The 22433-nt window shown below is 43.3% G+C and overlaps 1 protein-coding gene across 1 annotated transcript in view; it reads left to right on the top strand.

The window, feature by feature from the left end:
* Positions 1-22433, top strand: part of LOC144691353 (uncharacterized) — a 190679-nt gene that overhangs the window by 135198 nt on the left and 33048 nt on the right. The window contains exons 14-15 of the mRNA XM_078559370.1: positions 3185-3233; positions 21301-21388. Coding sequence (XP_078415496.1) covers positions 3185-3233; positions 21301-21388 — 137 coding nt within the window. The remainder of the gene's footprint in view (positions 1-3184; positions 3234-21300; positions 21389-22433) is intronic.

Below are 22433 nucleotides of genomic sequence, written 5' to 3' on the forward strand. Positions count from 1 at the left end.
GCTAGCTTCACCTGTTGCTCAAATTTTTGAGATACTTTGCCCTTCCAGGGTAATCTGAGGTAGACTGGGCACTTTTCAAGGCCGAAAGTGAAGGCCTTAAGCCCATTCATGAGTTTGTGTAATACACAGCGTGAAATGATCTGATCAAGGTAGCCATTATCCTGCAGGATGCCTTTGATGCGCCCTATTTCAGCATGATAAACAAACGGCTTGGAACCTATTTACAAGACCAATCTTATAGTGTGCAGAAATGTAAGAATCCCAATACATATATTGACAAGTGAAGGTGGGCTTGTAGTAGACCATGGTAGAGAAGCCCCTGGCAGATTTCTCAACTAGTACATCAAGGAAGGGGAGTTCATTTGACTGCCCCATTTTAAAGGTGAATTTGAGCGCAGGATGGAGCCCATTAAGACATGTAAGGAAATTATTACATGCAGCTGCAGATTTAAATATAGCAAACGTATCATCCACATATCGGAAATATGCGAGGGGTAGGAGGTTAGGTGTCATTCCATTAAAGACACGTTTCTCATGGAACCCAACAAAGATTTTTGCAAGAACTGGACCTAGAGGAGATCCTTTGGCAACACCATCTATTTGGGCAATAGGTGAAGCTAGCTGTTTCATGCTGCTACCATGCAGTAGCAACTCTAGTAGTATTCGCCACTAACAGGATGCTGCCATCAAGCCAAAAAAGACATTCTGCCTATCCACAAATAAGCAATGTAGTATATGAATTTCAGTGCCAGTGTGATGCTAGGTATGTAGGCTGTACATCTCAAAGACTGGCGGATCATATCAAACAGCATGTCCTAGCCCCTGTTCGCAATGGGCAGGGAACAGAGACTGGATACAACCAGCCCGTGTTTGCAAAACTCAAAACACAGTGGGCAGGATTTTCCGGCTCTGTCGCAGGTGGGACTCGCTGCGGGCGAGGCGACGCCCCAGCCAGAAGTCCATTGACTTGCGGTGGGACCGGAAGATCCCGGCAGCGCGCAGGTGTGGAAAATCCCGCCCAGTGTCCAACATTAGATGTGATTTCGCAATTGGACAACATTTGCTAAATAATCCTCAGTATGCTAAAAATTATGCTGACAACCAATTTAAGATTGTCAGTCGGGCTCGCAGTGTGGTGCATTTGCGTGTACTGGAAGCTACATATATTAATACACAGGGCCCTGTTCTTTGCAGAGAGAAAGAACTTATACACACATTGCGCCTGTTTCAGCGAAACAAAATAAGTGACAGTGATTCACTGACTCACTCCTCAGGGCAATGCCTTGACCAATCAGGGTCAAGCTGACTGGTTTAAATTTCAAACAATGCTTGGCAGTCAACTGCCAGTCACCATCACTGGCGCATTCTCTATGGCAACGTCACTTGCCAACCAATCAGCACTCTATTCATATATAGTATGAATTGTTTTTGTCCCCTTGTATTGGTATTCTTGATGAGTGCAAAATGAAAAGCTTAGATATGTCTCTTTTTTTGCAATAAAGGATTAGTTAGCTAACAGGAAGCAGAGAGTAGGGATAAATGGGTCTTTTCGCATTGGAAAGCTGTAACTGGTGGAGTGCCACGAGGATCAGTGCTGGGATGTCAACTATTTGCAATCTATATTAATGCCTTGGATGAAGGGACTGAATGTATAGTAGCTAAATTTTCTGATGGTACCAAGATAGGTAGGAGAATAAGTTTTCAAATAGAGATAAGAGTCCACAAAGGGATATAGATAGGTTAAATGAGTGGGCAAAAATTTGGCAGATGGAGTATAATGTGGGAAATGTGAACTCGTTCACTTTGGCAAGAAGAATAAAAAGGCAGCATTTTATTTAAATGGTGAGAGATTGCAAACTCGGATGTACAGAGGCATCTGGGTGTCCTGGTACATGAATCACAAAAAGTTAGTATGCAGGTACAGCAAGTGATTAGGAAGGCAAACGAAATGTTGGCATTTATTGCATAGGGAATGGAATATAAAAGTGGGGATGTTTTAACTGCAGTTGTACAGGGCCTTGGTGAGATCACATTTGGAATACTGTGTACAGTTTTGGTCTCCTTATTTAAAAAAGGATAGAATTGCGTGAGAAGCAGTTCAGAGAAGATTCATGTGACTCACTCCTGGGCTGAAGCACTTATCTTATGAAGAAAGTTTGAATGGGGTGGGTGTATATCTATTGGAGTTTAGAAGAAAGAGAGGTGATCTTATTGAAATATATAAGACCCTGAGGAGACTTGAAAGGATGAATAGCAGAACAATGTTTCATCTTGTGGGGGAGACTAAAACTAGGGGAGACAGTTTAAAAATAAGGGGTCTCTCATTTAAGACGGAGATGGGGAGAAAATCTTTCTCTCAGAGGGTCTTTAGTCTGTGGAATTCACTTCCGCAGAAAGCAGGAGACTGGGTCATTGAATTTATTTAAGTCTGAGTTAGATAGATTTTTGATAGACAAAGTGTCAGGTGTTATGGGAGGCAGACAAGAAAGTGGAGTTGAGACCACAATCAGATCAGCCATGATCTTATCAAATGGTAGAGCAGGCTCTTCAGGGCCAAATGGCCTACTCCTGCTCCCTAGTCCTATGTTCCTATTACCTTCTAATTAAATGACGAGAAAATATTTTAAGGACGACAGGGGAAAAACTAGGTGGGGATGGGACTAACTGAGGAGCTGTTACAGAGACCTGGTAAGGACACAACAGACCAACTGGCATCCTTCTGTCCTGTAACTATTCTATGATTCTATGAAATCTTCCAAATATATACTGGAAGCAGAGAACCTTACCTGCTATAGAGTTCTTTATTCTTCAGTGTAAACCTCTGCTTGTTAGCTGGCAGCATTATTACTATGGTCTAGCAGCATAGTAAATCAAATGATCAGCCTGCACAGAAACTATCAGAAGCTAATGGAAGTGACAGACATTGAAGTCGAAGTTCCAAAATGAAAGCTCTGTAAGGGAAAATAATGTGTTTGGAGTGAGTGTGAGAGTGGAATGTACTTGACACTTGGAACACTGTGGGAACACCTGTAGTTTATGCATTCATTTAGCCTCCCCTACACAATGTATTACAACTCATAATACACTCCCACTCATTCTTGCTTTATCCCACTTCAGCCAATTTTACTTTTATATCGAATTATCTTGTAGAAAAACTGAAAAATTGCTTCTTTTTTAATTTCAGTAATGAAAGAGATTTTCTCAGAATTTGGAATCCATGAAGTCAGTAATAGGTTGGTGTTTTTTATTTCATTTACATTAATCACTTGCTGAACTCTCAACTAAAGAATAAAAGCTCAGTGAAAAATTGCATTACATGAGTGGTAATTATTCCCCTCCTTTGCAATTTTAAAATCCTGTTTTATCTTACATATGTGGTGGTACCCCACATCGGAACTCCAGTGTATAGTATCAGAGAGTGATGGGAAGCAGGATCAATCCTATATCCCCTACATTTCTCAGCCCAGCTACTTTGCTTACAGCAGCAATGAGCAGCAGCCTGTTATCTTACCATAAGGGGGAAGGAAAATTAAACAAAAAGGGATTAATAATCGCTTGGTAGTAGAGAACTTGAGTATTGCTGAAAAAAGAGGCATGCTGTTGAAGCTTTTTGTCTTGCACTTATCAGGACAGATTCACAAGAATACCAAACCTCAAAGGGAACAACAATTTATACTGCATGAGTTGGTTGGCAAGTGGGCTCTGATTGTTAGAGGCATTGCGATGGAGAGTGCACCAGGGAACAGTTAACTGCCATGCTTTTGTTTAAACTCAAACCAGGCAGATCAAGTCTGATTGGTCAAAGCATTGCCATGGGGATGAACCAGGGAATGGCTGTTCCCTATCACCCCTGTGCTTGCTGACCTACATTGATTCCCTCTCTTGACTTTAAAATTCTCATCCTTGTTTTCAATTCCCTTCATTCCCTTGCCTCTCCTTATCTCTATGAACTCCTCCAGTCCCACAATCCTCTGAGATATTTGTGCTCCTCTAATTCTGGTCTCTTGTGCATTCTCAATTATAATTACTCAAACATTGGTGGCTGTCCCTTAAGTTGCCTAGGCTCCAAGCCTTGGAATTCTCCCTACATCTCTCCAACTCACTTTCCTTCTTTAAGGCACTCCTTAAAACCTATCCTTTGACCAAGCTTTTGGTCATCTGACCTAACATCTCCTTATGCTCGGTGTCATACTTTATTTTATAATGCCCCTGTTGGGTACCTTGGGATGTTTCATTAGGTTAAAGGCTCTATATAAATATAAGTTGTTGCTGTATTCAAATCAGTTTTCCAACAAAACATGGTGCCAATTCGCCACTAGAGGATTGAGCCAAACAATGGTCTAATTTATGGCAAGCATTTTCAAAATAACCAAAATAGGATAATCTGGACAACTTTTATATTATCTTTTCACCAGTCCAATCTTGGAACAGCAGGAAGGATAGGCAGACAATTTTTTACAAATATCTTTTGAATTTACTTTCTATTTTAATCACCATAGTAAGCCAATTATCTCATTATAAGTAATTGTAACATACTCAATCTTTCATTGCAAAAGCCATTAACTTTAAGTTTTGAAATGCCTTTTCTGAAAAGAGTGATTAAACAGACATAGCCCCTTTTGATGCTTGCCTGTCAATTAGACCAATTTCAGAAATGTGTTCTCTACGTAGACGATTTGCTTTGGGTTATATTCAGTTTCAAGTAATTCTGAAACAACAGAATCTTGAGAGGAAACCATTGCAGGAGTTTGGAGATAGGCCCATTACAGAGGGTTTGATTCTAATCAGTGCATGCAGGTGTATCCGCTTACTCACAGCTACAGCAAGAATAATCTGGGACATACTACATGAGACGTGCACCAGCTGGAATTGTTTAACAAATGCATAAAGTGCCTTCTGTGCTGCTTTTAATTTGATGTAGCAGTTTTATGGGCATATGCACTAATTAGAATTGGTCTATGGAGCAAATAAACTTTGTCTGAATTGGAGAAAACGGGATGAAAATTTAACATTATTTAAAATGATGTAGTTTAAACCTGCTTTGTAGACCAATCATTAGGATTTTGGGAGATTCCAGCAACATAAGTCATGGGACCTACCTACCCAAAATTTTGTAGACCAGCTAATATCTGTATGAATACCATGACCAGACTCTGGGTGTCTTCAATAGAAGAGCTGAAAACCATGCTGTTGCAAACTAGTGAACATTTATTGACTATTTACAGAGACAAACTTTAGCAGGACTTCATTTAAACCTTCTTCCCTTAGGCTGCAGTTACAGGTGACCTGACATCACTGATGATGCATTCTAGCTATTAGCATAATAGCTATTAACCCTTTATGCTAAACTTGCCCCAAGTCTTTCTTCCTACCTATGAATATTTACATTTTTAACCTAGTCCTACATCCTCCCCCCTCACCTCATGCCTCTTCCCCTCCCCACTACCTACAAAGTCACCTTCAGGCCCTCCGAGTCAGAGGGACAGACAGTGTGGAAGCTTAACTAGTCTGCCTGACCACATCCTCGTTTATTTGGAGGAGGGGTAGGAACACGGGCACCGTGCGAAGGAGGATGTGAACCCTCCACTGAGGTGGTCGGGGGACCTTCCATTTTGTCTGGGCAGCCAATCCAAGCCTGCAAAGGCCACTTGCTGGCAGACACCAACGCCAATCTGTTGTATCTGAGGACACCGTGGTCAGTGTTGACTAGGATGAACCAAGGAGCTCAAAACTCGGCCAGATCAGTTCTGGTCCCGGATCTGGACAGATTCCCCATGACGGAGTGCTGGCAGTTCCTGCACCTCATGGCAGTGGTCAAAGGTGACAGCCTCGTTTGCACGATATTAATCCTGCTTCTGCCAAAGCCTATCCAAGTCGGTCTCTGTGATACTTGGTTGAAGTGTATGCGGGAGACTGGGGAGCCGAGTACATAACCTCCTACCCGTTTGGAGCTCCGAAGGAATCAGACCGTTTTGAAAACGTGTGGACCGGTAACTAAGCAAGGCCAGGTCGATGTAATTGTTTTCCTTTAACAGGGCCTTGACCATATGGACACCCCCATTTGACCACTCCATTGGCCTGTGAGTGTCTAGGTGAGCTGGTGACGTGTGCGAAATTGTACAATTCAATTAAGTATTGAAGCAGTCATTAGCGAGCTGCAGGCCATTATCCAAAATGGCCATATCTGGGATATGTGTGGTGAAAATCTCAAGTATAGTGAGAACCGCTGTCAAGGCGGGGCCGTGTAGTTGCTTGGCCTTAAGTCATCGGGATTAGTAGTCAATGGCAATGTGAAAGGTTTTACCCTCGAGGACAAACAGATCCATCCTTGGGCAAGAGAGGAAAGATGAGGTCATCAAGGTTTCCTTGTGGTTTTGCCTATGGGTCACAGACATTGGACAATTAGAGACACTGGGCCATAACTTCCGACTAGTGTCTTGAAGTGCTGTCCCGCAGCAAGTAGAAGAAATAAATAACTACTTACCTGGTCTTGAAAATTACATTGACACTTCTGTTCACGGGAGCTGCTTGGGGCTTGCATCGAAAGGCTCTTCGCAGGCCCCAGTGCAGTCTAGCTCCGGCGGGTTGAAGAAGGCCACTCCCCTTTTTTGCAGCACTTTCTGCCGTAAAGCAGATAAGTTTAAAAGGCCAGGGAAATTGACAGGCTAGGGAGAAGTTAAGTAACTAAGGTAAGTGCCTAGGATTTGGGAGGTTGGTGGGGGGGCACTGCCGGGGCCGGTCCGGGGTGTTGGGTGAGAGGTCCGTGGTGGGGAGGGGCCGGAAGTCCGTGGGAGGGGGGGGGTCCAAGGTATGGGGTGGGTAGGGGTGGGGTGGGTCCGAGGTCGGGGGCGGAGTTCAGTTGGAGGTCCGGGGGTGTCAGATATCCAGGTGGATCGTGGGGCCGGTCCGAGTTCTGGGGATTCGTAGAGAGGTGCGGGGTCCATGGGGTCTGTGGGGTAGGGGTTCTGAGGTCCGGTGGGTTCATGGGGGGCAGGGTCCAAGGTCCGGAAGGCTCTTGGGGGGGCCGTCGTGGGGGGCAGTTTGAGATCCGGGGGCGGGGGGCCGAGGTCCAAGGGGCAGTGGGGATGGGTGTCGGAGTTCGAGGGAGGTGGGGTGTGTCAGAGGTCAGGGGAGTGAGGCATCAGAGGTCAGGGAACGGGGAGGTCGGGGGTTGGGTGTTTGGAGATTGGGTGTTGGGGGAGCAGAAGTTGGGGTGGTTGGGGATCGGGGTGTCGGGGGGGGGTGTGTAGGGGGTCGGGGGTGGAGGTTCAGGGGTCAGGGGTGTTGGAGTTCGGGGAGTGGGATGTGTCGGAGGTCGGGGGGTGTAGGGGGGTCCTGTTGTTGGGGGGGTCGTAATAGACTAGCAGGTCTTCCAGAAGGCTAACATAACGGCGTTGTTCAAAACATTGCTTTCAAGTGCAATTAATGGGAATGTATGCAGGCCAGCCACTGACAGAATACACCCAAATTTGTGTGCATTTAACATAAGCGGTCGCTGGGAGAAACTTGTTTGACAACGAGGCATAGGATTCTACGTCTGCAACAAAGGAGACATCATTCCGTGCAGGCTTTCCCAGTGGGATATGGGATCAGCCGTGGTCTGGAGTTTGCTATGGATGTATTCAGTGGTAGTGTTAATGCGCATAAGGTGTAATTGGAACCTCTGGGGTGGCTTCTTTGCCATCTCCTTGGTATTGCGGAGAGTCACAAATGGCTTATGATCCACCTATATAGTGAATTTGAGTCCGAGGACATAATCCTCAGCCCGTGCAACTGATAGGGCCTCTTTCTTGATGACAGCATACTATTGTTCGGTATCTATTAACACCCTGGAAGCGTAGTAGACTGGCTGTCAGGAGCCATCACACTGGATTTGAAATAAAACTTCTAAGGCAATGGAGGAGGTGTTGGCTGCTACATTAGTGAGGAGTTCCAAGTCGTAGTGGGCCAGGGTTTGAGTAGATGCGAGAATGCACTTGATTATATCAAAGGCCAATTGTTACTGTGTGTCCTAATGCCAAGACTGGTCCTATTTTAAAGCCTGTCTCAGGGGTTTGTTGATGTGCACCTGGTTGGGCGGAAACTTGCCCAACTGGCTAATAATTCCTAGAAAGCATTGGAGTTCGGTCACATTAAGGGGTAGTGGGAAATTCTTGATGGCCGCTGTCTTTTGGGAATCTACCATGATTCCTGAGGCATTGACAATGTGACCCAGGAGTTGATGGTAGGTTTGGAAAACTCACACTTGTGGTTTAGCATGAGACCTGCAGCCTGTAGACATTGCAGTACTGCCTGTACTATGGTATTGTGTTCCTTTGTGGTGGAGCCATGGATGAGAATGTCATCCATTTGAAAAATGACACCTTCAAGGCCCTCTAAGATGTCTGTCATAGTGCGTTGGAAGATTTCAGATGCTGAGGCAATTCCAAACGGAAGGCGATTAGAACAGTATCTCCCAAAGGGAGTGATAAACATAGTTAAGAGTTTGGACTCTTCAGTGGAAGCTGCTAAAAGGCACTGTTGTTATCTAATTTCATGAAGACTGAGCTTCCCGTGTGCTTCGCCAAACTCTGGTTTTTGGGTGCCATGGGGTGAATTTCTCTTTCTACCAACGTATTCAGTTGTGTAAGGTTGACACGACGGCACAAAGAACCGTTTGGTTTAGGTATGGGCACCATGCCTATGGACGGCTGGACAGCCAGGGCGTGTTATCAGAGAGAATGAACACTCCAACTCCTGTGTCCAATTTAAAAGGTGTCTTGTGGCCAATAACCATTATCTCGGCAGTCCAGGAATGCCCTTTGGTTTCTATGACCGTGGCTAAAAAAAATGGTTGATGCTCACAAGGAATTTCTAGTGATTAAGAAGCTGTTGTTGGGAGTAGTGTGCCTTTAAATTTTTGATCTGGAGCTGAAAGCTTTCTGTTGCGACAGACTGTCTGAAAATGCTCCCTCCCTTGGCAGGAATGGCACTCTGCGTTAATGGCTGGACAGGCATGGCAGCGATGTGATCGTTTCCCATCACAACGGAAACATCCAACAATAGCCGTGACTGTGCCCTGTCTCTTCCCGCTCTGCTCGTTGGTGGGGATTTTGGGTGCCCTGTCATATCCCCTGTGAACTGGCAGCCAATAACAATCTATTTGAAAGGAATCAATGCTTGCTGCAGAGTTTTGGGTAGCTCTGTCAAACTTTTCTCAGTCTGTACCAGTGTCATGTTTCAAACTAAGGTAGGAGTCAAAGGCAGTAAGGGATTCTGCATATCCAGCTGTTTCCCTATTGACACGCTGCTGTACTAAAACGTCTTCGGCTTTGCCACCAATTGTGTATACTAGCACATTGACCTGATCCTTATCTGGTTTCTCCGTAAGCCTGGAGGTACTGTGGTAGCAGTGGAAGTGGCAATGCCAGTTGATCCAGAGCGGGGCCTGGTTGAGGCCCTCTGCATGGTTTAGGGGCTCAAGAAGGGGAAAGGCTTTCTCCATATCTCTGCGCACCCCAAGCTATAGTGGGACTTCAGTAACAATTTGGAACTCCGTTTGCTCCTATGGGTATTTCTTGAGTGTTTTCTGCTGAGCTGGCTGTTTTTCCACTTTCCCGCCTTTCTCAGCATAGATGAGCATCCTTAAAAAATGGTTTGCGGACCGTTGCCACTTTGTATTAATATGACCAGGCTCTAGGTGTCTTCGAAGGAAGAGAGCTGAAAATCATGGTGTTGCAAACTAAAGAACATTTATTGACTATTCACACTATTTATAGAGACAAACATTAGCAGGACTCCATTAGAACCTTCTTCCCTCAGGCTCCAGTTACATGTGATCTGGCGTCATCTGACGTCACAAACGATGCACTCTAGCCATTAGCATAATAGTAATTAATCATTTATTCTACAATATTTACCATTAATAATCATCATAAAATATGCTATTAAATAATTTTAAACACTGAAAACTGAATTAGTATATTATATTCAAATAGATTAAGTCTATTTGAAATCACATAACAATAGTAACTATACTTCAAGTAAGTCATTGACTGTGAAACAATTTTGGACATCTTTTGAAAGATGCCGTATAAATGCAAGTTCTTTCCTGTTCTTTAAATTCATCACACATACCAAACAATGAAAGGTAGTTCAGAATTTATAGAATAAGTTGGACAAAATATGTAAGTACAATGGCAACTAAAACTTAATGCTGATAGACATGCAAGGTATTGCACAATGTGTTATGATGCGGCAGGTGTTATTTGCCAGGCTGACCAAATCCCAAAGGGAAACTTGGCCACGCTATCGCAATGATTTTGCAATTTGTATTTATTACGAGAAGGTTTGTGCACTGAGGTCAGAAGTAATGAGTTCCCTACCACCTTTAGCGATTTTAAAGATTAAATTAAAACATTTATTAACAAAAGAAAAAAAAAGTTAAACACACACAAGGTTACACTTACACAGTTATGTAGTCTTATAACAGTTCCCGAAAATTCTACTTAACTAGGTTCCCGACTACACACCCCTTTCAGGCAACAGTCCAAAATAGATTATTAATCTATAAAACATCCAGCAAGATTACCACAAGTGAAGTATTTCACAGCTTCTTGCTGCCTCTCTCTTGACAATGGAATTCCAAGGCTTTTAACACAACCTTGATTTCTGGAACAGCAAATTTCTCCAGAGTGGTTAGAGGCTTTTTTCACAAGCATGTTTCACACAGTCAAGATTCCACATAGTCACCCCCATACAGCTTTCCATCCTTCTTTAAATATATTTTCTCCCTTTTGATTTGTAAATTCCATTCAACCTGTCTTTACAAGTTACTTTTTCCCAGAATATAAAAATCTTTTATGTTGTCATTATGGCCAGCACTTTTGGGAAAAATAAATGTAATGACTTTGCTTTATTTACCTTGCCAGTTGTAGACATCTTACCATGTCGCTTTGAAAAGCCATCAACCTCTTCACTTATCTAAAAATGCAAATTCCATTTTACTTAGCTCATCCATTAGCATTTCAAATAGCTATTTTTTACACTTGACCCCTTTAATGATTCAAACCTTGCAGTCTAACAGTCTGCAGTTTACTTAAATTATTCACACACACAAAAACATACACACACACACACAAACATAAGTCTGCTTTAAAGTATCTCACAGTAACATCAGGAAAAATATGAGAGTTCCTTTACAAAAAGAATGAAGAATGAATGACATGCATACTCCACGAATGGCCCCTCTGGAGGATCTGGTATTGGGGAGATCACTGTTTTCAAAAATCAGCCCATGTTTGGTTGCCAACGGCAACACATCTTGGTTTGGTTGTGATTTTACAGATTAAAAATTGGCCACATTTCATCTAGAATCAATTTTCAGAATCTGGGTTTCATATATAGTGGAAAATCAGATCTTAAGATTGTTTTTCAGCTAGTGGAAATTGCTCCTGCCTCCAAAATGGGCAGTGGGAACAGAGAGACAGGAGAATGAAACATCTAAAACAAAAACAAAAATACCTGGAAAAACTCAGCAGGTCTGACAGCATCTGTGGAGAGGAATATAGTTAACGTTTCTAGTCCGAATGACTCTTCATCAGAACTAAGGGAAAATAGAAAAGAGGTGAAATGTAAGCTGGTGTAAAGGAGGGGGTGGGGGGGGTGGGAAGGGGGGGTGGGACAGGTAGAGCTGGATAGAGGACCAGTGATAGGTGGAGATTGCCAAAAGATGTCATAGACAAAAGGACAAAGAGGTGTTGACGGTGGTGATATTAGCTAAGAAATATGCTAATGGCGACATTAAGGGTAGAAAGCAGGATGAGCAAGGTACAGATAGCCCTAGTGGGGGTGGGGTGGGGGGAAGGGATCGAAATAGGTTAAAAGGTAGAGATAAAACAATGGATGGAAATACATTTAAAACTAATGGAAATAGGTGGGAAAAGAAAAATCTATATAAATTATTGGAAAAAGGGGGATCGGAAAGGGGGTGGGGATGGAGGATAGAGTTCATGATCTAAAGTTGTTGAACTCAATATTCAGTCCGGAAGGCTGTAAAGTGCCTAGTCGGAAGATGAGGTGCTGTTCCTCCAATTTGCGTTGAGCTTCACTGAAACATTGCAGCAGGCCAAGGACGGACATGTGGGCATGAGAGCAGGGTGTGTGTTGAAATGGCAAGCGACAGGGAGGTCTGGGTCATGCTTGTGGACAGACTGAAGGTGTTCTGCAAAGCGGTCACCCAGTCTGCGTTTGGTCTCTCCAATGTAGAGGAAACCGCATTGGGAGCAGCAAATGCAGTAGACTAAATTGAGATAAGTGCAAGTGAAATGCTGCTTCACTTGAAAGGAGTGTTTAGGCCCTTGGACGGTGAGGAGGGGGTAAGTAAAGGGGCAGGTGTTGCACCTTCTGCGGTAGCATGGGAAGGTACCATGGGAGGGGGTTGAGGTGTAGGGGGTGATGGAGGAGTGGACCAGGGTGTCCTGGAGGGAACGATCCCTGCGGAATGCCGCCGGGGGGGTGAAGGGAAGATGTGTTTGGTGGTGGCATCATGCTGGAGTTGGCGGAAATGGCGGAGGATGATCCTTTGAATGCGGAGGCTGGTGAGTTGATAAGTGAGGACTAGGGGGACCCTATCATGGTTCTGGGAGGGAGAGGAAGGTGTGAGGGCGGATGCGCGGGAGATGGGCCGAGCACGTTTGAGGGCCCTGAATGAAACATCTAACCTCAAAAAAGAAAACAAATATTTAGTATGGGATGGAATATCGTATATAGTTAGAAAAAAATGAGATAATGCAAATAGAAAAGAGAATGATCGTGTTAATTTAGTAATTTTACTTATTATAGTAATAATGTTTCAGTAGCTATTACTGTAATATCAATGTTTATTTCAATGCCAATTGAATGAGCTGATTAAAAGGTAAAACTGATTAGACTCGAGTCAGGGGTTTCCTGAATCTGCCAACAGTCTACGAGTTTGAAGTATCAAGAGCCTGAAGGAAAATCATCACTGGGATTATTATGCAAGTAATTTGTATGTTTACCAGAACTACAAATTCTTACTAGTTGCTGCTAAATTGTGCTCAATTATGCCATTTCCCTCGGGGGTGGAAAAACAGGGCTGTTGATAATCAAATCATGTAATTTTCTTTAGTGAGGAGGGAGGGGCTTAACATGCAACACTTTTTCACTTTTCCTCCATCTTTTTCTCTTTGTGTTGCTAATTATCTGTCTTTCTGTCTCACCATATATGTCTCTTTTTTTCTTGCTTTTCTCCATCTTTCTTTAGAACCCGCCATAGAATTTTGGTGCCCTCAGCAAGAGGAGCTTCAGGAATTTGATACCCATCGATGGTACTGTATGTGGGAATTAGAGAAGTTAATTTATCTGCTCAAATATTTAAAATTTATGAAGTTGGCTAGCAAAATAATCTTTCTCTTATCTTTCATCATCATGCTTCGATATTATTTTAAAGCAACTGTTGGGTTACAATGTTTGTTTTATGAGGCAAAGAGAAAATAGGAGAAAATAACTGGAGAAATTCAGTGGGATGCTAATATTCCTTAAAGTAATATATCACTTCAGACTCATGGCTGTCTATTGTTCATATTACTCATATCTTTAAAATTAAGAGCACGCAGTACATTATAAGGCGATCTTCCAATTATCAGTACTTTTCCTGCAAATGTGACAAACCAGTCTCCTATAGCAAACATAATTTAAACAATCTAATGCCTTTTTCATTATCTTGTGGTTTGAAGTGCAGAAACCACAAATCCTCATGAATACTAACTATTTAGACGTTTTGGGTGAAATTTTCCAAACTACGGCACCAGTGGTGGGTCTTCAGATACAGCAAGCAGCTTATCAAAAAATTAGCTCTACATATCAAAGGACCCTGACTGGGCCCACAACTTAAAACAGGCAGGTGCTTCCACTACCTTACTGCCAGAGTAGCAGTGTTAATGAAAGCCTACCCACCCCATTTTGAGGTCATTATTGCCTCCTTAATGCCAATAACCCCAAGTTAAAATGGTCCCCTATTACTCTTTTTGTGAAGCTACAGTTCCTTCCCTTACCGTACAGCCTGTAGCTGTGTTAAAAAATAAACTCCACATAGACCTCAACCTATTACTTCCTTGATCTACACTTGAGCAATTAGCAAAGACCCTCCCACTGAATTTTGCTCCACCTAGCATGTGGTTTCAGTCATTTTGTGAACTGTAGGTGCATTGCCCATCCCACCATTCTGTGGTATTGCACATTGTTGCTCCAATGAACTGTATCAGTGCCTTAAACTACATCCTTATTCCTTGAATTTATTTGTACTTGTGTCAAAATAGAATAATTAAATAAGTACTGGGGATGACAATCGAAACTCAAGTTGAGCTACAATTTGAATACCCTGCAGCCACATTTGTTTTAACTTCAAATTCCATCAATTGTTTTGGCTCTTGGGATCTTTTGCCTTTTACTAATTGAATTATATCTAAAACGAAAGTTATGAAAACTAACAATAATAAATACCTACTGCCCAGTTTTGGCCCAGATATACAACTTAAATGATTCTGATCTTTGATCATTACGTGATATGATTGCATATCTATTGGAGTATGATGTCATGTGTCGTCCAGGGACAATTAATTCAGTCTTGGTATGGAATAAAGGTTTACATTTTCAATATAAGGCTTCAACAGAAAAAAGACCAATGTTGCTGTTGTTTCAAAGGGTTACATTGCATTGTGTTGTCATAATCACTTTTAACTGAGGTTGTTGGGTGTTAGTGTATTGTTAACCTGATTTGCCAAATTCAAAAGTCATTTTTTTGCCCAAATCTACTCACTGAGAACAGGCCAAAGCTTCACAAAAAAACTGGCAACATACTTGGTTTGATAAATATAAAAGTGAACTTTAAGATTGCAAGGAAAGAGGAAATGGGTCACTAGGGGAGGGTAAAGGATGGGGGAGTGAAAGTAAAACCGAATTAGCATCATGCTGTCCAAATCGAAAGTGAAATGAGAGTCGTGGTGGGTAAGGTCGTGTGCTGCATGGGAGTGTGATCAGTGGGTGGGCGGAGATGCAGATGGACAGCTGAAAGTGAACTCCAGCAGGCAGCATTCAAAATGCTCAGGATATTGGGTTCAGTGTGAAACATAAAGGCTCTGCGTGCGTGTAAATATGCTTGCACGAGGCTCCGAAAGGCCCTGCTACACACACACTTTTCCCTCCATAATCACTCATAGGCCGTCTGCTCCCTGTGTGGTGACAGGTCTTTCAGGCTGTTTATTTCCACCTCTTCACTGGAGGAGGAGTCCTCTTGGCTGTAGATGAGGACGTGGATGGAGCTGAGGTAATGGCTGGCTGAGGGTGTTGGTCCCTTGGCAGAGGTCCCTGTGAACCAAAGTAGAGATAAGTAGTGCATGGCAGCAGAGTCAAAAGCAGAAGAGAGAGCACTCACAGCTGCATTGAGGGAGGGATGATGCGGTGCAGGATCCTCAGGTGGGTGTTCGCCACCCACCTCACTGTCGCCGCAGGCAGGGTTCACACCCTCACCAGTCAGCGTGATGGCACGCTCCTCAAAGTGAGTGAGGGGCCTAATGTGGGCTATTCCACCCCCAGGTCTGGGACCTCTCCCTGCTGATGTGAGCAGGCTTCTGTATGAAAACCAATGGAGAGAGTGTGAGCAGGACACATGGCACTGCATGGAATGTTTGTGTGGTGAGCGGAGCTATGGACAGGATGAGGACATGAGCTCCAGAGGATATGAGCCTAACGGAGATGTGAGGATGTGTGTGAAAGTTAGTGGTGTTGTCCCTTGAGGTGTGAGATCCCTGTGGATGTGTGATGGGTTTGTGAGTGTGTGAGTTGAGAGTGATGAGAAGAGTGAGTTAACCTGGTGGAACGGATGAGACCATTCATCCTGTAGCACCACTGGGTGGTTGTCCTCTTTTGCAGGGCATTGGTGCTGACCACCGCCTCCTAAGCCTGGTTGGTCACACTGCTACCCATCCTGCGGCCAGAGAGGGAGTAGAGGACATCGAGGCGGGCCTCCACGGCATCCAAAAGGCAGTCCAGCGATGTGTTGCTAAACCTGGAGGCTGCAGTTTTTTGCCTTTCGTGAACATCTTCCTTGCAGCAGTTGTGGGCTGGAAGCACTGAGATGTGTGCATACGGCTGGACTGTAAATATGGTGCCAGGTGTGTTGAAGCGGCTAGGTGATGGCAGGCGGGCAAATCAGTACCCGCCCGCCATGGAAACGGCATGTTTTCTGGTAATGCATAAATAGTGTGGCGTGTTTGGGACGATACAGCGTGAAAACCTGCCATCGCGGCCGGCAGGTAAAACATTTTACCCACCCGCTACCGCACTTAATGCAAATCTGGGATGATTCCGCCCATTGTCTAGGCTAAGACAAAATACATGGACATTTGGGCAAGGTTCTAGCGTTGCCAACCCTCCCAGAATGTCCAGGAGTCTACCGGATCTGCTACCAATCTCCCGCAGCTATTAAAAGTAATCATACAGAAGCTCTGACTTGCCATCATTCATTGAAAGCAATGGTCTGATTGCGTTTTCAGGCTGATAATATAAAGCGTAAACCTGCGCATACGCGTACTGCACTCACGAATGTTGCTGCGCCGCCTGTTTTCCCACCAGCATTGAGCCTTGACCTCGAGGAGAGAAGGAGGCAAAACTAGGAACAAGTGATGCTGCAAAGGCAACTGAACTTACAAATGCCTGGAAAATTCATACCATGCCACCTAAGCCAGCCTAGGAAGCTTTTTACATGCTAAGATTCCCGAGACTCGAGGAATGTATCATTAAGGCATTGGAACCTCACCAGCTTGAGTCACGAAACACTACTGGACTAGAAAAGTTACATTAAAGCCCCAAAAGTCTAAAAACTTTTTTTTTGAGCTGAGGTAATTTGGTTAAAGGACGACTGCTGCTTACATTATAGCTAGAAGAAAGCATGCCTAATAGTATTGTTAAATGTCTGATTTCTCTATTGGGTATCCTGGTTTTAACAATGTGAGAAAATACCCAAAAAATTAAAGTGGATTAACTGTTGAGGAAAGTTTGCAGCATTTGTCATTAGTTTCAGTTGGTTTTTAACTCTGTGTGTCGGGTGTGGGGGCTCCTCAGTCTCTGCCCCCTGCAGTCCCCATAGAGCAGAGTTGGGTACTGAGCTGTGGATGATTGTGGAGTATTAGTGCTGATTCCAAGACATTTCTCTTTCCTCCTGCTCACTGCCCACGGCTCACAGCATATCAGCCTTTTAGATTTAGGGTTCTGAGTTAATGCAGGTGATCCCAAGATGGAAAGGGGATAGAAGTTGATCCTAGTGGGATTTTTTTTTGGAGGGGCTGGGGAAAGAGAGTCTCATTTTTATTGGATTTTGTGTGGGGGGTGGAATAAACCACTTCTACCAGCACTGCTGATTTACATCGATGCCCCACAGATAAATAGCATCATGAGGCATCTTCAATAGTTTCAATGAGTGTCGGTCCCCAGGAAACCGATGTAAACCTGCAGTGCTGGTACAATGAGTTTCTCCCTCTTTATCTTTTGGGAAGAAGCTGATACTAATGGGATTTTATTTTGGAGGGAAGAAAATATCAATCTTATGGGATTTTAATCCAGGCAGGAATTGGAAGCATTTACTTGTTTTTCAAGTTTCCACTTTGGGAACAGGATGAACCTCAGGGCAGTTCATTGAAATCTTGCTTTAGTGCTCGTGATTGGACAATGTTGAATTCTCAAGTCTGCTCTGCAGAAAAGGATATATTTCCCACTTTGTACAAACAGGGATGTTCACAACAGGAAACCTTTGCCAGGGATTTGTAATACAAGACACTGTGGAGGTTTGTAAGGGCTTTTTTTTTACCTGTGTTCAAATCCTCATAATGTACTAGCAATAGAAAGGATGAAAGTTATAGAGATGGATTTAGAGCTAGCTAATTTTTTAAAGAATGAAACTATTGTTCAAATTGGTGAGAATGTATACAGGAAGTTTTAGCTGGTAAGAAATGGGCTTTTGCAATGGGTTCCATAGAGGCTTCGGTATGTTTTCCTCTCTCATGCTCCCTTAGAACCCACTCATGCCACACCGCTGGCTTTCCGTGATGTCACTGCCCCGACATCTCTGGGAATATGTCCAGCCAGACTTGGCAACACTACAAGGTACCAGCAGTAGCTGCCACATAGAATTGTAACCTAGCATGAGTCACTGCTTTTTGGAGCAGTGGGGACAAAAGAGAAAAGAAACCAATTTAATTGTGCAGTGTGATTTTTCAGGTCTGCTGAGTAATTATTCCTGATTATTTAATGTATTTCTAAACACCGAGGGCAGCCAGGAGGAAATAGCCTCATATGGTGCAGGAAGCCAAAGATAGATTTTCTCCTTAGTCTCACAAGCAGAAGCCACAAAGGAGACAAACAGCACTATATCCATTGAGAGCCTCTAGAGCAAACTGCTACCTCCACTATAATTGTTCTTTAATTAAATAGGGTGGGTGGGGGGTTTGGAAATCAAGAAATGTGAACATTGTGCTATTGCCACACCACATCTCATGTGACAGTATCAGCACAGTGGGACTGATCTGATAAAAATAATTTCGGTAACATGTTCAGTGCTCTATTAATATTGCCTCATCTTCAAAACAACATACTATAAAAGTTATATAGTGCATAGAACAGGGACATAAATACTTGGGAGAAAGATTTCCTGTTGTTACTTGTGATGAAATTGTAAATGTGTTCTCCATACATTCATTTACAATTTCACATAAATAGCAAACACAGGATATTGTTCACTATAGCTTGGTGACCATTGAACTGCCTCCATAAAAAAATGGGTGCGATGGGTTTTCCATCAGCTTTGAGGCCCAAGATGTCTGAAATTATTTATGAGAGAGCAACTTTATAACTGACATAAAAGATCACACTTTTGGAAATAGGGGCAATATAGTGATTGTTTATCTTGCTAGTTTTGGCAGCTGGAAGTACAGCCACAGATCTGTAGGATTGGAATGTCTTTGCACTAGAACAGCAAGATGAGCAGAAGGTCTGTTGAGTGTTAGGGTAGTGAGATAACTTCAGATCCAGACAGACATTCCTAGACCTTGCAATGTTTCTGCATTATCTGGTTTAACATGATCATCGGAAAGGGGTGATTGCAGGTATACCTTAAGCCACAGTCCCATGTTGCTTTTTCCACACCTGACACAGTCTATTCTTGCACTTACTGTCATGCTTGCCAGTGCTCAGTGCTTCCATCATAGTATCTATATCCCCCCAAGTGGATGAAACTATGCCTTGGCATATTAAATCCCAGAATTGTGACAGGGTGCCTGATGAGGTGCTTCTTGCAGGTTTCATGAAGGGTCTAGCATCTGCTTACTGGGCATGAGGGGAAGCAATCAAAGGGAAAATGCAAAGTTTGTTTATTGTCTTCTCATGGGTTTGCATCATCATTGTCTGCTTCATCTGTAGCATTAATCAGGACTGGGAAGGAGGAAAGAAAGGACAATGAATGCCCAACCCATTTAATTGTCTCCTGTCACCTCTCTCAAGTTCTGTTACTGCATTTGTATTATCCTTTCCTTAAGCATAGTCACTTTCTGCACTGCAGCAGTTTGCTCTCCAGCAGTGGCCTTCCTTCTGTCAAAAAATGTCTCCTACTGAAATGTTATTGGTCTCTCATGCATTAGGACCTTGTAGTTATTTATGTGGAGTATCTGTGACCTGTGACCAGAGAGTCAATGCTAAATCAGCATGAGACTGTACCGTACTTATATGATATTACTTAAAGGAGCACCAACGCTGAGGCCCCGATATTGACTGGGACCAGTTCCATGAGTGGAGTGGGGGAAGTTTTGTTTTTCTAGCGGGTTCCCTGGCCAGGAGCCAGCCTGATTGACAGCCTTGGCTCCATGTTGAAAAGGGAATGGTATGAAGTTGTCTTTATTATTTCTTGATATGTGAGTGTTGCTGGCAAGGGTAACCTTATTTCCCATTCCTAATTGCCTTTGAGAAGGCGATGGTGAGTTGCTGCCTTGAACCGCTGTAGTTCATGTGGTGTAGGTACACCCCACAATACTATTTGGAAGGGAGCTCTGGATTTTGACCCAGTGACAGTGAACGAAATGCAGTATAGTTCAAATCACGATGGTATGTGATTTGGAGGGGAATTTGCGGGAGATGGAGTCATTGCATCTGCTGCCCTTGTTCTTCTAGATGCTGTCAAAGGAGCTTGGCAAGTTACTGCAGTGCATCTTGCAGATGCTTGGTGGAGGCATGGGACTGTGCCTACAGATAACTTCCCAGTCACCCCTTTCCGATGAATACCATGCTAAACTAGAGACTCTTGAAACATTGGAAGATCTAGCAATGTTTAGCTGGGTCAATGTTATCTCACTACGCTGGCACCCAACACTTTCTGCTCATCCTCCTGTTCTAAATAGCAAATGTAAAAGTATTCTCATCCTACAGCATGAGGAGGTCCTCCACTGCATCTTGTAGAAGTGGGTGGGTTAGAGCCAGATTTGATTTTGAAATTTTATCGTCCCATGTGACCCCAGCCCACCATTTTTTGTCATTAAAATTATTCCCTGATTGGCAGGAAGTGCAAATAGTTTTATATCTGCCTTCCCCCTCCTGGTGAGTTTATTAAACTTTGTTCCAGTGTTGCATACATAGTCTTGGCACATTGTTGCTGCTTTTGATGGCCTCAGCTACCTCTTGATATGCCCTGTATGTCATTGCCTTCATGACCTTCCTCCTATGGCAGGGAAACATCTCCTGTAGTTGCTGTAAAGCAGGCTGCCCTGTGCAATCAGCCCAACTTAAACACCAGCCTTGGTTTGCACAATTATGTTTTTTCACTCCTGACGAAAAATCTTCCTATTTGTCATTGTCTCTTTGATCTGCTGGTACAATTTATTCAAGGCTTTGAGTATGCTTTGATATTTGGCTGTCAGTTATAGGCTTCCATATTCACCCAGGTTGGATTGCACTGTTTTGACCAATGCCTCTCCCAAAATCCTAGGCGTATCAGCCCCTTTAAATATCCACAGGCCTGTGGCATGCATCCCAATATTTCATGCCCAACAGGTGGACTCAGTACCTATCCATATAATGCCATTGGTTAGTGAAGTATCCCTTTCCTTACACTATAGTTTTAGTGCTTTGCATATAAGCAGTAGGATTGGAAATATTTTAAGATAGACATCCTATTGGCAAGTGATTTAAAATCATTTTAGCAGAAAATGGTCATTTATTCCGTGCAATTTCATTTAATTATAAAATATTATTTTCTTGAAGGTTTTCACCTACAAAGATCCCTAAGGTAAAATATGAATTGGCAGTCTGCCCAGTTCCTGCACGAACAGACTCACCACCACCTGTGCTAGTAAGTAAACCATATTTAGTAGTACCTTTTAGTTGAGTTGCTGATTGACCTTTGCTATGGATATTGATAATTTATGTAAATTTATCCCATAGTTTTACTTTAGTACTTCTGTGAATGTTCTGCTTATGAAAGTGAGAAAAATGAGCACTTTCCGTTTTGGACATCCCTGCCTCAGCTTCTCCACAGAATAAAGTGCTCCATCCTCACAAAATGTCCCTTAGTCCTAATCTCAGAATAGTACTCAGAATAGTACTAATAGTGTATTACTGTGACATTTTTCCATTTTTCAATCTTGTGACTACCGTAGTAGGGAGGCAACTGAACTCTGGACTTCCTTTATTCTTTCATGGGATGTGGGCATCACTGGCAAAGCCAGAATTTGTTGCCCATCCCTAATTTTCCTTGAACTCACTGTCTTGCTAGGCCATTTCAGAGGGCAATTAAGAGTCAACCACATTGCTGTGGGTCTGGAGTCACATGTCAGCCAGACCAGGTAAGGATGGCAGATTCCCTTCCCTAAAGGACATTAGTGAACCAGATGGGTTTTTTATGACAATTGACGATAGTTTCATGGTAACTGCGACTAGCTTTCAATTCCAGGTTTATTAATTGAATTAAATTCCGCCAGCTGCCATGGTAGAATTTGAACCTGTAATCCAGAGCATTAGCCTGGGCCTCTGGATTACTCATCCAGTGGCATTACCACTATGCCACCTTCTCCCCTGTTGTGCATATTAGGAATTAATTGAGACTGCTCAACATAATTTCACATAGGACCCTTACAGCTACCAGACAACAGACCCATTTTCATCCTGTCAGCCTGGAGTGAGGGAGAGTGGGATTTTTAACATGCATGGGAGGGTAGGTGGCGGTGCATGTGGGGGCTAGGTGGTGGTTAACGATGGAAAAAAATGCCTGCTTGTTAGAAACCCAATATGATGCCAGTGACTTCCAGATTTAACAGGTGTGCATTTCAAGGTGTGCAGGAAACCCCCATAGGACAGGCAGATCAGCAATTATCATATACAAAGTAATTGTTTGAAGA

This window comes from Cetorhinus maximus, chromosome 2, assembly GCF_964194155.1.
Source record: "Cetorhinus maximus chromosome 2, sCetMax3.hap1.1, whole genome shotgun sequence".
Taxonomy (NCBI): Eukaryota; Metazoa; Chordata; class Chondrichthyes; order Lamniformes; family Cetorhinidae; genus Cetorhinus; species Cetorhinus maximus.